Source organism: Coregonus lavaretus (genome assembly GCF_964263955.1).
Source record: "Coregonus lavaretus genome assembly, chromosome: 3".
NCBI classification, from domain to species: Eukaryota; Metazoa; Chordata; class Actinopteri; order Salmoniformes; family Salmonidae; genus Coregonus; species Coregonus lavaretus.
The window spans coordinates 15,665,750-15,681,435 of record NC_139990.1 but is presented as its reverse complement, the minus strand read 5'-3'; the positions used below and the strand labels follow the sequence as shown (position 1 = coordinate 15,681,435).

Sequence of the window (15,686 nt, the reverse complement as noted above, 5' to 3'; positions counted from 1 at the left end):
TCTATGCCATCAAAAGGAACATAAAATTCGACATACCAATTAGGATCTGGCTAAAAATACTTGAATCAGTTATAGAACCCATTGCACTTTATGGTTGTGAGGTCTGGGGTCTGCTCATCAATCAAGAACTCACAAAATGGGAAAACACCAAATTGAGAAATCTGCAAAAATATCCTTTGTGTACAACGTAAAACAGCAAATAATGCATGCAGAGCAGAATTAGGCCGATACCCACTAATGATCAAAATCCAGAAAAGAGCCGTTAAATTCTACAACCACCTAAAAGGAAGCGATTCCCAAACCTTCCATTACAAAGCCATCACCTACAGAGAGATTAACCTGGAGAAGAGTCCCCTAAGCAAGCTGGTCCTGGGGCTCTGTTCACAAACACAAACAGAACCCACAGAGCCCCAGGACAACAATAACAACAACCCAATTAGACCCAACCAAATCATGAGAAAACAAAAAGACAATTACTTGACACATTGGAAAGAATTTACCAAAAAACTGAGCAAACTAGAATGTTATTTGGCCCTAAACAGAGAGTACACAGTGGCAGAATACCTGACCACTGTGACTGACACAAAATTAAGGAAATCTTTGACTATGTACAGACTCAGTGAGCATAGCCTTGCTATTGAGAAAGGCCGCCGTAGGCAGACCTGGCTCTCAAGAGAAGACAGGCTATGTGCACACTGCCCACAAAATGAGGTGGAAACTGAGCTGCACTTCCTAACTTCCTGCCAAATGTATGACCATATTAGAGACACATACTTCCCTCAGGTTACAGAGACCCACAAAGAATTTGAAAATAAATCCAATTTGCACAAGAAAATGGCAACCAGTGAAGAACAAACACCATTGTAAATACAACCTATATTTCTGTTGATTTATTTTCCTTTTTGTACTTTATATAATTTGCACATCATTATAACACTGTATATACAGTTGAAGTCTGAAGTTTACATACACCTAAGCCAAATACATTTAAACTCAGTTTTTCACAATTCCTGACATTTAATCCTAGTAAAAATTCCCTGTTTTAGGTCAGTTAGGATCACCACTTTATTTTAAGAATGTGAAATGTCAGAATAATAGTAGAGAGAATTATTTATTTCAGCTTTTATTTATTTCATCACATTCCCAGTGGGTCAGAAGTTTACATATACTCAGTAAGTATTTGGTATCATTGCCTTTAAATTGTTTAATTTGGGTCAAATGTTTCGGGTAGCCTTCCACAAGCTTCCCTCATTAAGTTGGGTGAATTTTGGCCCTTTCCTCCTTACAGAGCTGGTGTAACTGAGTCAGGTTTTTAGGCCTCCTTGCTCGCACACGCTTTTTCAGTTCTGCCCACAAATTTTCTATAGGATTGAGGTCAGGGCTTTGTGATGGCCACTCCAATACCTTGACTTTGTTGTCCTTAAGCCATTTTGCCACAACTTTGGAAGTATGCTTGGGGTCATTGTCCATTTGGAAGACCCATTTGCGACCAAGCTTTAACTTCCTGACTGATGTTTTGAGATGTTGCTTCAATATATCCACATAATTTTCCTTCCTCATGGTGCCATCTATTTTGTGAAGTGTACCAGTCCCTCTTGCAGCAAAGCACCCCCACAGCATGATGCTGCCACCCCGTGCTTCACGGTTGGGATGGTGTTCTTCGGCTTGCAAGCCAACCCCTTTTTCTTCCAAACATAACAATGGTCATTATGGCCAAACAGTTCTATTTTTGTTTCATCAGACCAGAGGACATTTCTCCAAAAAGTACGATCTTTGTCCCCATGTGCAGTTGCAAACCGTAGTCTGGCTTGTTTTATGGCGGTTTTGGAGCAGTGGCTTCTTCCTCCCAAGGATGAACCAGACTTGTGGAGGTCTACCATTTTATTTCTGAGGTCTTGGCTGATTTGTTTTGATTTTCCCATGATGTCAAGCAAAGAGGCACTGAGTTTGAAGGTAGGCCTTGAGATACATCCACAGGTACACCTCCAATTGACTCAAATGATGTCAATTAGCCTATCAGAATCTTCTAAAGCCATGACATTTTCTGGAATTTAACAAGCTGTTTAAAGGCACAGTCAACTTAGTGTATGTAAACTTCTGACCCACTGGAATTGTGATACAGTGAATTATAAGTGAAATAATCTGTCTGTAAACAATTGTTGGAAAAATTACTTGTGTCATGCACAAAGTAGATGTCCTAACCGACTTGCCAAAACTATAGTTTGTTAACAAGAAATTTGTGAAGTGGTTGAAAAACGAGTTTTAATGACTCCAACCTTAGTGTATGTAAACTTCCGACTTCAACTATAGACATGATATGACATTTGAAATGTCTTTATTATTTTTGAACTTTTGTGAGTGTAATGTTTACTGTACATTTTTTATTGTTTATTTCACTTTTGTTCATGATCTATCTCACTTGCTTTGGCAATGTAAACATATGTTTCCCATGCCAATAAAGCCCTTAAATTGAATTGAATTGAATTGAACTGAGAGAGTGTCACGAGAATTTCTATCTCTAATTCAACCTAAGCTTGAGTCATTACCAGAGGTTGTAAGGCTCTGGTTTTAATCATAAATGATTCAAGGTCCACAACCAGCAAGAATGATCTGTATTTTTATTCATGGAGAGCTCTGGCGCCAAAACCCATACACTCCTGTTTTATACCCCTTGACACACAAAGGCACTTTGCTCCGCCCACCTTTAGGAGGCTTTTTTAAACCCGTTTTCTCAGTCCCCTTCACCCGGGATTGTTTAGTCCCGCCCCCCTCTGTTAGTGGGTTGCCACTACATTATAACTCTAACACCGTTCACACATTTATACTGTATTTGGGGTGAAATCCTTTAGTCATTATTCTTAAAATACAAATTAATCTGAGAGAGAGCGAGAGAGAGAGAGAGAGAGAGAGAGAGAGAGAGAGAGAGAGAGAGAGAGAGAGAGAGAACTGCAGAGCACTGGAATAACGCAGGTCGATTATCGAGTAGCCCTCAGCCATCATCTCCTCCAATCTTCTTTCTTTTTTGATTTCTTCCGGTCTTCATAGGTTATACCACAGGATGGAACACCATTAAATGTCATATTTTCCATCCCTGTCCCTTTAGATTTCCTCACTGCCTTGGGCTATCATCACTGGCAGAGAGATACATGTACCACATTACAGATTTGTCATTAAGAAGTGATACCTTCATGGCGGTTCAATCACCTGCTCTTGACGTAATCGATGATCCTTGCTATATAAAAAACGTTGCTTTTTAATTGTTTCTAGAATACCATTTATAAGTTGTTCTCCGCAGAGCTAGATAGATATTGTATGATCAGAGAGAGTAAAGGCATGGTGTATAATCTCAATGAACGTGAGGGTTTCGTCATGTGAAGAGCAATTTGATTTAATGTGATGTTTTAATGTGATGTAAAGTCATGCTAAAGATAAGAAGATGACTTCACACAGAGAAAGTGGGCTCAAATTGAATCTGTCGTCAGACGGGGAACACACACACTGGGCCACACACACACACACACTGTGAAACACACTGTGACACACACACTGCGACATACACACAGAGTGATCTCCCCACACCTCCCGCCCTGTGGTCTACCCCCGTGTGCTTTCAGTGTCAAAACGAGGAGAGTATTAATTGAGTCATGTTTCTATCCGCTCCGCTGCATGACGGGATCCATTTAAAACAACAGGCCTTTAGACAGGGACAGTGGGGGAGAGGATAAGAGCTCTATTTGCAGTAGAGTCGCAGCAGCAGCAGTAGCATTGCCATTACTCTCTTGATGATTTTCCAAGATGCCGCCATACACACACAGAAACACACACACCAAAATGCTGCCACTCTGCCAGGGTGCCAGGCCAGGACCAGCTGCATACACACTCAGTAAAATCCTGGCCAGACCCACACCCACACACGCCATTCTGTCATCACTAAAACCCTGGCCGGCTGGAAAGAAGTCATTTGAGAAGTCTGACTACATTTGAGAAGTCTGACTACGACAGGGACCTGTGTAGGAGTGATAAGGGGCCACTCTGGTGCTGGGGCCCCAGGGGGTGGTGTGTGTGTCTGTGTGTGATGTGTGTGTGAGCTGCAGTGTGGCAGGCATCCTCCTTCTCCTAAGACCATCTGTCTCCTCAAACCAACAGGTTGGACGCGTGCGTCAAAGAATTCAGTTTCAGAATTATTTAGTACTGGCTCTCAATCTGGCACTGAGTACCAGCCCAGCTCCTACCAGTAAGCCAGAAAGTGTATGAAGAGGCACAGACACAAGTCTGCTAAGATGTTTGACATAACACGGATCCATCAGACGTGACAGTTAAAAGACAACATAAATAGTATCAAAAACAAGACAGGCAATAGTCAATTGAAGACATCCAGGTGAATGTCTTACCTGCTTCCTGTGACTCTCTGGGGAGCCTGTCTCTTCCTCCTCTAATTCACCTAGCAACAAAGGAGCCTGGGAGCAGCCACGACGATGGACACTGCCTGCGCATTCAGGTAGGCCTGGAGATAAAGAGAGAGAAAGAGAGAAAGGAGGACAAAATTGAGAGAACGATGATGATCCCAGGAGATCCAGGAAAAAAACAACACAATGGCTGAACCATCTCCAGGTGTGTGTAATCGGACAAAAACAGATGCAGAGCGAAGAGAGGTTTCGTCTGCATGGAACCTGTTTCTCTCAACACAATGGTGATTTTGTTATATACCAATCATTCAATTTCATATGCTCATTCATACTGTAGGCATCCAATCACCTCTACTGTAAGACTCCCTTGTGGAGTGCCAGTAGTCTACTACACACACACAACCACACGCACACACAATAACCCAGTGTTTTGCAACCCAGTCCTCTGGGACCACCAGCCGTTTGACATAGTTTCTGTGAATTCAACATTAACAACATTCCAAACCCTGGTGGCCCGAGAGAACTTATCTGTTACCACTAGGTAGGCTCAGAAGAAACGTTGAAATAGTTTTCCTTTGACCGAGACGTAATCCTTTGCTGATTGTTCTGCTGTCTACACATTTTCACCCTGTAATAGAAATGGGAGGGAGGAGAGATATAAAGAGAGATAGAGAGGAAGGGCTGTATTATAACAAACCTAGCGCAATGGTAAATCTAAGCGCAGGCGGTAGCGCTATAGGTTCAGGGGAGTGTAGAAATATTTGTGATATTTTCACTATCACAATTATCGGCACACTTGTTGGCGTTGGCACGAAAGGGCTGGGTTTTGATGAATAAACAAGTTGTGAGTGTGTCGAAGCTTGGCCCCTCACTGGCCAATCAGAACATGCTCCATGGCGAAATATGTGGTTGCTTCAAGTTGTGTATTTACTGTCTTTGATGGATTGCCTTGGAATCAACTCCAATTCAAATGTTAGTCCGTTATAGTTTGTTAAATGGTTTACAGAAACGAAATAACAAAATGTAGACCTATCTTTGCTAAATACGTTCACTTGAACCCATTTGCAGTCCACATAGTTCTAAGTAATTGCATGGCTTCAATAGCATTCACACTGATATTGCCTACTGTAAATTGCATTATGGCTGAGCATGGACATGCCAAACATTGTCAATAAGCAAGATTAAATTAATTATTGATAAGGCCTAAAAAGAGAACGAATAATTCAAATCAAATTCTAAACAAAACGAAACAACAACTTGTTTTAAAAAGGCTATGTCACACTTACAGCACCATCATTTCTCCTTGTGGGCATATAATATTAAAACAATGCAGACTATGTAGGGTTTTACGCACATCCAAACTTTTCACAGTAGCTGGACAAAGATCCAATATAAATAGAAAGGGAGAATGTCCACTCTCCAGTATACTGCTCCCAATACGCCTATGTTTTATGAACATAATCGGAACCATCTTACAGATCAGATCGCATTCACACATCTCCAGAAGTTGTATTGCAAGCAAGCGCTCCACGGACGTTGTCAGCATAAAACCAGGAATGTGATTCATTCTAATAAGTTTGGTTGTAATAAAATTAAATGACAAACAAGCAATCTGTTTAAAAAAAAAATAAAATAAAAAATAAATCAATGTATATGTAATTATATCATAAAATCGCCAGGATAAACAAGATATGCACTGCTGTTGAACCAGCCTTCATTATAGTAGACCTAAGGGAGGGCTTGGGTTTTGAATATATGAAAACGGAAAACAAGCAATTTATACAGGTTACAAATGCCCTAAATACGAGGTTCACCAAGGTTATCATCTCTCGTTTCATAATGGGCATGGACACGTAGCCTACACCATATGGAGGAGGTTTTACACATGTCCAAAACGGGACCTACATGGCTAAAATAATGTGGGCCTGCATACAAGGCATAGATAAAAAGGGAATGTCAGCTCACTGTTTTACTCCTCTTGATATTTTAATAAAGCTTTGGTGATTAAAATGTTTTTCCAAGCGGTCTCAGGAGCCAAACCCTTTATAGACAGTCTTGACTACTGCGTGATTGCATTGGGCAGACAAAAAAAAAGCCTTAATTGAGAGGAGGGGAGACTATACTTTGTTTTTAATAAAGTAAAACAAAATGGGAAAAAAACCTTAGTTTTTTATGTTTCTAAATACGAAGTATAACGGCAAATTAGGCTACTCTTGACCCATTCGCATATGGGTAGTGTGCGTCACGGCTGGGTAGGCTGCGTTTCCGCTGTAAAAATTCAAGCCATAATCAACTGCGTTACCGCTAAAACCAGCATTTGGTTGGTCTTAAATATCCCTATCAGCGCTGCCTGAAATTACCATTTTGGATCATGTTTTTAAGGACACACCTCAAGCGAGCTGATATAAAACCGGTAAATTGCTGAACCTGGCTTTAGGGCTGGAAAATGCCAGTGCGCCAGATTCTACATGACGAAATTGCAAACTAACGTACGTTTGACACTAGCCCCGCCTTAACGTCAGCCGAAAATAGAGCCCTAAAGCAGAGATCGATTCACAGACTGACGATAGAGGGGTGAGAGGTTCCATTGTCAAGGCTTATCAGGACCTTATGAAAATAAATAAAATGAATGCAACCAATGTTCTTGTTGGACCTCTCTACGATTAATGAGTTGGTGAGGTGAGGTGGGCTACCTGTCTCTCTCTCTGCCCTCTCTCTCTCTATCTGGGGTGGGATGGTGTGTAGACTGGATCAATAGATCCATCAGTCTTCTTCAATTAGGGCTCTGTAGCAGAACCAGCCAGTCAGTCTGGTTACATGATAACACCAGACCATTAACGCTACACTTCATAAAATTATAAGGGTAAATTAAACTACAGGTCAACAGAAAAGACTGGGGTTCTTGTTTAACAAGACATTGTAATAGTGTGTGTGTTATAAGATGCTTCCTGCAAGAAAGTGACAGCCAAAGCTAATTGGAGTGCATGAACTGGTGAGGCTAAAATCACATAAAAACTAAATGCATTGCTTAGTCTGCCATTCCAAGTGTCCAAAAAAAATTTTAACCTAGAAAGTGCATGAATCATATGATATTAGCAACATCATAATATTTTATTTATTTTAATTTATACACTATTTGGAAAATTAAACACATTGAATGAATAAATACAAATTTAAAAGCAACACATTTCGGCAAACTGATCACCTTTGTTCCCACAGGCAGAGACACGTGTTATTTTTTATTTTTTTACATTGCTCTCTCTGACTATAGGGGTTCTTGGGTAGGGTTGCAAGATTAGGTAACTTCCCCAAACGTTCCAGGTTTTCCTGAAATCCCATTAGTAAGATTCCAAGTTATAGGTTTTCCAGTTGGAGGATTCCCTCCCTGCTTATTCCGTTCCTGATTCCGAAAATTCACCAACCGAGATTTCAGGAATATCAGGGAATTTGGGGAAAGCTATGGGAATTTTGCAACCCCAGTCTCTGGTAGCAGTGGGGACGGTCCCCTGAAGCAGACTGGGTCACAAACTGCAATGAAAACACTAACGACTGACTGGCATGCAGGTGCTCAAGTGGTCCCCATTTATAGAAGACATATCTCATTACAAATACGGAGTAATATGTCACTAGAAATTAGATAAGTCATATGTCAAATTGGGTGACATATAACTACAAAGTAATTTATAGCAGACATATCTCATTACAAATATGGAGTAGTATGTCACCAGAAGTGACATAAAAGTAATATGTCAAACTGGGTGGCACATAATTACAATGGCAAACATCACTATTTTGACATTATTCTAATGAGACCATGTTGTTCATAGACAAAAGAGAATGAATTGGCACAGAGTTAAGACAACAAACATCTAGAAACATCTGGAAAACTATCTATTTACACATACAATAAATAATAAACAAGATAGGTCCTTTCTGTACAGTATGACCATAGGATCAATGCACCCAACAGAATTTCAGTGTCATTCTCTTTGTAAACGTCTTCTCTGCCGATGGAAAAATAGCCATTCCAGCCTCACCAGAGAAAACACCAGTGTACAGTAACAACATCGGATGTTCACCAACAGTAGATCATTGCATCATTTACAAGATCATTGCACGTATTACAAAACAAACACACAAGATCACCCGATAGTTGACATATTTTATCTGCTGCAGTTGTGACGTCATTGTTTGTGTTTTTTGTTGTTGTTGTTGTTGCCATTGACATAGTAAAATAAGGCAGGAATTTGCAGAGGCCTTTGAGTATACCACCGGTGGTCAGGTGACCAGAAAAACGTCCAATGAGAAGAGGACGATCCTGCCCATTTCCTTGTCCTCTTCCTTGAGTTTGGCAGATAGTACAGTGTCTTGCAAAAGTATTCATCCCCCTTCGCATGTTTCCTATTTTTTTGCATTACAACCTGTAATTTTAATTGATTTTTATTTGGATTTCATGTAATGGACATACACAAAAGAGTCCAAATTGGTGAAGTGAAATGAAAAAAATAACTTGTTTCAAGGAGCTCTCCAAACAGGTCAGGGACAAAGTTGTGGAGAAGTACAAATCAGGGTTGGGTTATAAAAAAATATCAAAAACTTTGAACATCCCACGGAGCACCATTAAATCCATTATTAAAAAATTGAAAGAATATGGCACCACAACAAACCTGCCAAGAGAGGGCCGCCCACCAAACTCACGGACCAGGCAAGGAGGGCATTAATTAGAGAGGCAAGAAAGAGACCAAAGATAACCCTGAAGGAGTTGCAAAGCTCCTTCAGTATCTGTCCATAAGACCACTTTAAGCCGTACACTCCACAGAGCTGGGCTTTATGGAAAAGTGGCCAGAAAAAAGCCATTGCTTAAAGAAAAAAATAAGCAAACACGCTTGGTGTTCGCCAAAAGGCATGTGGGAGACTCCCCAAACATATGGAAGAAGGTACTTGGTTAGATGAGACTAAAACTGAGCTTTTTGGAAAACGCTATGTCTGGCGCAAACCCAACACCTCTCATCACCCCGAGAACATCATCCCCACAGTGAAGCATGGTGGTGGCAGCATCATGCTGTGGGGATGTTTTTCATCGGCAGGGACTGGGAAACTGGTCAGAATTGAAGGAATGATGGATGCCGCTAAATACAGGGAAATTCTTGAGGGAAACCTGTTTCAGTCTTCCAGAGATTTGAGACTGGGACGGAGGTTCACCTTCCAGCAGGACATTGACCCTAAGCATACTGCTAAAGCAACACTTGAGTGGTTTAAGGGGAAACATTTAAATGTCTTGGAATGGCCTAGTCAAAGCCCAGACCTCAATCCAATTGAGAATCTGTGGTATGACTTAAAGATCGCTGTACACCAGCAGAACCCATCCAACTTGAAGGAGCTAGAGCAGTTTTGCATTGAAGAATGTGCAAAAATCCCAGTGGCTAGATGTGCCAAGCTTATAGAGACATACCCCAAGAGACTTGCAGCTGTAATTGCTGTAAAAGGTGGGGGGGGGGGGGGGGGGTGAATAGTTATGCACGCTCAAGTGTTCTGTTTTTTGTTTCAAAATAAAAAAGTGGTAGGCATGTTGTGTAAATCAAATGATACAAACCCCCCAAAAATCAATTTTAATTTCAGGTTGTAAGGCAACAAAATAGGAAAAATGCCAAGGGGGGTGAATACTTTCGCAAGCCACTGTATGTGGCACAGAACAGAAGAGTATCTTACAGATGGGATAAGAATGCAGGGGAAAGGAAAATAGTACATTATACAACAGGCAGAAGGTAGGAGCATGTCCCATCATCTCTCTCTGTCTCCCTCTCTTTCTCTCTCATAGTTTTTTTGTCCAGGTCCGTTATGGCAGCAGATACACTGAATCACCCAGAACTGGGGGAAGAGAAGAGAGGGAAGTGAAGCAGAGGAGGAACTAGGCTAGACCCAGGCTGTAGACCCAAGGGGAGACCCAGGACGGAGTGGTGTGGACCAGGCCGGACCCAGGCTAAGACAGCGGACTGAGTCCCAGGCCTCTATCCCTAAACTGCTTCTAGGGTTGAGAAGGTCTGACAAATCTGTGCTAGATGTAGAAGTGTAGAGAGAGAAGCAAAGCAGTGTGGACTTAGGCCCAGGCCCAGGCTGTGGACTCAGGCTAGGACCAGGCTGAGAGGCCCAGGTGTTGTGGACCCAGGCTGAGATTCAGGCTAGGCCCAGGACTCCACTCCATTTCCACTGGGCCTGAGCTGATCTGGGATCAGTGTTATCTCACTTCTATCTCACTCAGGCAGTCCAAGTCGTCCAGGTACTCCAAGGCCAGGTCATAGCAGAACCGGTACTGCTCCTGAAAACAACACAACACAGGTGTCAACATTTCTCTACATGGATACTTTGCTATAGATTTAATCTTGAATTCAATCGATCAGCGATCTGTATTTGTATTTGAGTGTGTAAAACTCTAAACCACTGCAAGTTTGACTGAACTGAGCCTTAAGGAATGCACACTCCTGTCCACCGTATTAGGTCACCCTACCAAAAGAGGTTCTAAAAAGGGTCTCAAGGGTCTTTCCTGGTTAATCAAGGTTATTACTTACCATGGTCTCCACCATGTTGGGTTTGGAGTTGCGTAGTGTCTTGGCAGCGTAGAAGACATCCACCAGGCTGTGATGACGGATCATCTCTAGCAGCATGGTACAAGCACAGAATGTACCGCTCCTACCACCACCGTTACTGTTACACACACAGGGAGCAACACAGACACGTGGGTCAGTGCTTATGAATCATTATGTATACACTTTGTAACCACTGAGAGAGTAGCCTGTGTATTGCGAAATGTGTCAGAATAAGTCAGATTGCGAAACCAGGGTATATGGCACAGAAACAGGTACAGACACAGACACGGACACATGCCCATAGAGAGATAAATACAGAGACACAAACACTGACACAGACACATACAGAGAGACAGTAACAGACACAGACATCAATGTGAGTCACGTCTCTAGGATACAGGGCAGAGACGGAGGCTGGATCTGTTACGGGGAAAGACATAAGCGAAATGTCACAGCTCAGTCAGACTCGGATCAAGGAGGCTGTCAGAAAAACAGCAATGTGGAGAGCTTTGATGACTAGCAGACTGGCATCTTGAGGAATGTTCTCATTAAATCCAGAAACGAGGAAGTAAATCTAATACAGGGGTGCGTCTCAAATGGCACTCTATTCCCTACGGTAGTGCACTACTTTTGACCAGGGCCCATAGGGCTCTGGTTCAAAATAGTGCACTATATATGGCGCAGGGTGCCATTTGGGATGCATGCTTAGCATGTCGACCCCAGAGTCCAATCCAGGCTGGATATAGATATGTAGTGTAGCTGAAGTGTAGGAGAGGCTGGGGGACTAGAACCTAGAGCGTATCCTTTTTTACAGTAATTATGAAAACTGTGCTGGTAAACAGAAGTGTAGTAGTGAACACTTGGGGGTTGACATTTTATCCAGCCTCATTTAACACTACACACAGGCAGGCTCAGTGCTTTAAACAGTAGAAAGTAATGGTTCAAAAACATGTGCTTTTGATGGTTGTTAAACTACCAAGTGGGACCGGAACCAACACACTAACACAATCTACTGAAGCAAGGTGTGACCTTAGATTACAGTTTTTCTCAATCGCGTACAAGCAATTTTTGGATCTGTGTTGAAACGTATCTATACTGTAGCAGAACAGCAATTATCAAATAAATGTACAGGACATCTGATAATTTTCTTGCCTTAGTACATGACTTGCATATCTTACACCACCTTTTGCAAAATTTTAAATACAAATGTCATATATCTTTTTTTTTTAGCACTGTTAAGTGTTCTGTTCACACAATATAACACATTGTTTTCATCAGAAGACAAATGTGTGCAATTGTGTTCACTGTTTCCAGCAATTAGTAAATACTACTGCACAAAATTCTAAATCACCCCATCAGTGTCATCATACCATGTACAGTTTTTGGAAATATCTAGGCAATGGGGACTGCAGTTGTTGTGATTTTTTTTACAATATTGCGGAGTGCCGAGCACGCCCCCATTCTCATCGACGGAGCTGTAGTGGAGCAGGTTGAGAGCTTCAAGTTCCTTGGTGTCCACATCACCAACAAACTATCATGGTCCAAACACACCAAGAAAGTCGTGAAGAGGGCACGACAATGCCTATTTTCCCTCAGGAGACTGAAAAGATTTGGCATGGGTCCTCAGATCCTCAAAAAGTTATACAGCTGCACCATCGAGAGCATCCTGACTGGTTGCATCACCGCCTGGTATTGCAACTGCTCGGCCTCCGAACGCAAGGCACTACAGAGGGTAGTGCGTATGGCCCAGTACATCACTGGGGCCAAGCTTCCTGCCATCCAGGACCTCTATACCAGGCGGTGTCAGAGGAAGGCCCTAAAAATTGCAAAAGACTCCAGCCACCCTAGTCATAGACTGTTCTCTCTGCTACCGCACGGCAAGCGGTACCAGAGCGCCAAGTCTAGGTCCAAAAGGCTTCTTAACAGCTTCTACCCCCAAGCCATAAGACTGCTGAACAGCTAATCAAATGGCTATCCCCCCCCCCCCCCCCCCCCCCCCCCCCCCCCCCCCCCCCACCCTTTTTACGCTGCTGATACTCGCTGTTTATTATCTATGCATAGTCACTTTACCCCTACCTACCGTGAGGGAAAAAAGTATTTGATCCCCTGCTGATTTTGTACGTTTGCCCACTGACAAAGAAATGATCAGTCTATAATTTTAATGGTAGGTTTATTTGAACAGTGAGAGACAGAATAACAACCAAAAAAAAATCCAGAAAAATGCATGTCAAAAATGTTAGAAATTGATTTGCATTTTAATGAGGGAAATAAGTATTTGACCCCCTCTCAATCAGAAAGATTTCTGGCTCCCCGGTGTCTTTTATACAGGTAACGAGCTGAGATTAGGAGCACACTCTTAAAGGGAGTGCTCCTAATCTCAGTTTGTTACCTGTATAAAAGACACCTGTCCACAGAAGCAATCAATCAATCAGATTCCAAACTCTCCACCATGGCCAAGACCAAAGAGCTCTCCAAGGATGTCAGGGACAAGATTGTAGACCTACTCAAGGCTGGAATGGGCTACAAGACCATCGCCAAGCAGCTTGGTGAGAAGGTGACAACAGTTGGTGCGATTAATCAAAAATGGAAGAAACACAAAATAACTGTCAATCTCCCTCGGCCTGGGGCTCCATGCAAGATCTCACCTCGTGGAGTTGCAATGATCATGAGAACGGTGAGGAATCAGCCCAGAACTACATGGGAGGATCTTGTCAATGATCTCAAGGCAGCTGGGACCATAGTCACCAAGAAAACAATTGGTAACACACTACACCGTGAAGGACTGAAATCCTGCAGCGCCCGCAAGGTCCCCCTGCTCAAGAAAGCACATATACAGTGGGGAAAAAAAGTATTTAGTCAGCCACCAATTGTGCAAGTTCTCCCACTTAAAAAGATGAGAGAGGACTGTAATTTTCAGAAAATCACATTGTAGGATTTTTTATGAATTTATTTGCAAATTATGGTGGAAAATAATTATTTGGTCAATAACAAAAGTTTCTCAATAGTTTGTTATATACCCTTTGTTGGCAATGACACAGGTCAAACGTTTTCTGTAAGTCTTCACAAGGTTTTCACACACTGTTGCTGGTATTTTGGCCCATTCCTCCATGCAGATCTCCTCTAGAACAGTGATGTTTTGGGGCTGTTGCTGGGCAACACATACTTTCAACTCCCTCCAAAGATTTTCTATGGGGTTGAGATCTGGAGACTGGCTAGGCCACTCCAGGACCTTGAAATGCTTCTTACGAAGCCACTCCTTCGTTGCCCGGGCGGTGTGTTTGGGATCATTGTCATGCTGAAAGACCCAGCCACGTTTCATCTTCAATGCCCTTGCTGATGGAAGGAGGTTTTCACTCAAAATCTCACGATACATGGCCCCATTCATTTTTTCCTTTACACGGATCAGTCGTCCTGGTCCCTTTGCAGAAAAACAGCCCCAAAGCATGATGTTTCCACCCCCATGCTTCACAGTAGGTATGGTGTTCTTTGGATGCAACTCAGCATTCTTTGTCCTCCAAACACGACGAGTTGAGTTTTTACCAAAAAGTTCTATTTTGGTTTCATCTGACCATATGACATTCTCCCAATCCTCTTCTGGATCATCCAAATGCACTCTAGCAAACTTCAGACGGGCCTGGACATGTACTGGCTTAAGCAGGGGGACACGTCTAGCACTGCAGGATTTGAGTCCCTGGCGGCGTAGTGTGTTACTGATGGTAGGCTTTGTTACTTTGGTCCCAGCTCTCTGCAGGTCATTCACTAGGTCCCCCCGTGTGGTTCTGGGATTTTTGCTCACCATTCTTGTGATCATTTTGACCCCACGGGGTGAGATCTTGCGTGGAGCCCCAGATCGAGGGAGATTATCAGTGGTCTTGTATGTCTTCCATTTCCTAATAATTGCTCCCACAGTTGATTTCTTCAAACCAAGCTGCTTACCTATTGCAGATTCAGTCTTCCCAGCCTGGTGCAGGTCTACAATTTTGTTTCTGGTGTCCTTTGACAGCTCTTTGGTCTTGGCCATAGTGGAGTTTGGAGTGTGACTGTTTGAGGTTGTGGACAGGTGTCTTTTATACTGATAACAAGTTCAAACAGGTGCCATTAATACAGGTAACGAGTGGAGGACAGAGGAGCCTCTTAAAGAAGAAGTTACAGGTCTGTGAGAGCCAGAAATCTTGCTTGTTTGTAGGTGACCAAATACTTATTTTCCACCATAATTTGCAAATAAATTCATTAAAAATCCTACAATGTGATTTTCTGGAATTTTTTTCTCAATTTGTCTGTCATAGTTGACGTGTACCTATGATGAAAATTACAGGCCTCTCTCATATTTTTAAGTGGGAGAACTTGCACAATTGGTGGCTGACTAAATACTTTTTTTCCCCACTGTACATGCCCGTCTGAAGTTTGCCAATTAACATCTGAATGATTCAGAGTAGAACTGGGTGAAAGTGTCTTTGGCATCAACTCAACTCGCCGTGTTTGGAGGAGGAGGAATGCTGCCTATGACCCCAAGAACACCATCCCCACCGTCAAACATGGAGGTGGAAACATTATGCTTTGGGGGTGTTTTTCTGCTAAGGGCACAGGACAACTGGACGATGGACGGGGCCATGTACCGTCAAATCTTGGGTGAGAACCTCCTTCCCTCAGCCAGGGCATTGAAAATGGGTCGTGGATGGGTATTCCAGCATGACAA

At 42.5% G+C, this 15,686-nt stretch overlaps 1 protein-coding gene across 2 annotated transcripts in view; it reads right to left on the bottom strand.

The window, feature by feature from the left end:
* Positions 1-7,496: 7,496 nt before the first annotated feature.
* Positions 7,497-15,686, bottom strand: part of LOC311109315 (receptor-type tyrosine-protein phosphatase U-like) — a 100,302-nt gene continuing 92,112 nt past the window's right edge. For both annotated transcript variants that reach the window (XM_084152150.1, XM_084152151.1), the window contains exons 24-25: positions 10,973-11,108; positions 7,497-10,722 (exon numbers count right to left, since the gene is read on the bottom strand). In XM_084152150.1, the coding sequence (XP_084008276.1) occupies positions 10,642-10,722; positions 10,973-11,108 (217 nt within the window). In that variant the 3' untranslated portion in view covers positions 7,497-10,641. The remainder of the gene's footprint in view (positions 10,723-10,972; positions 11,109-15,686) is intronic.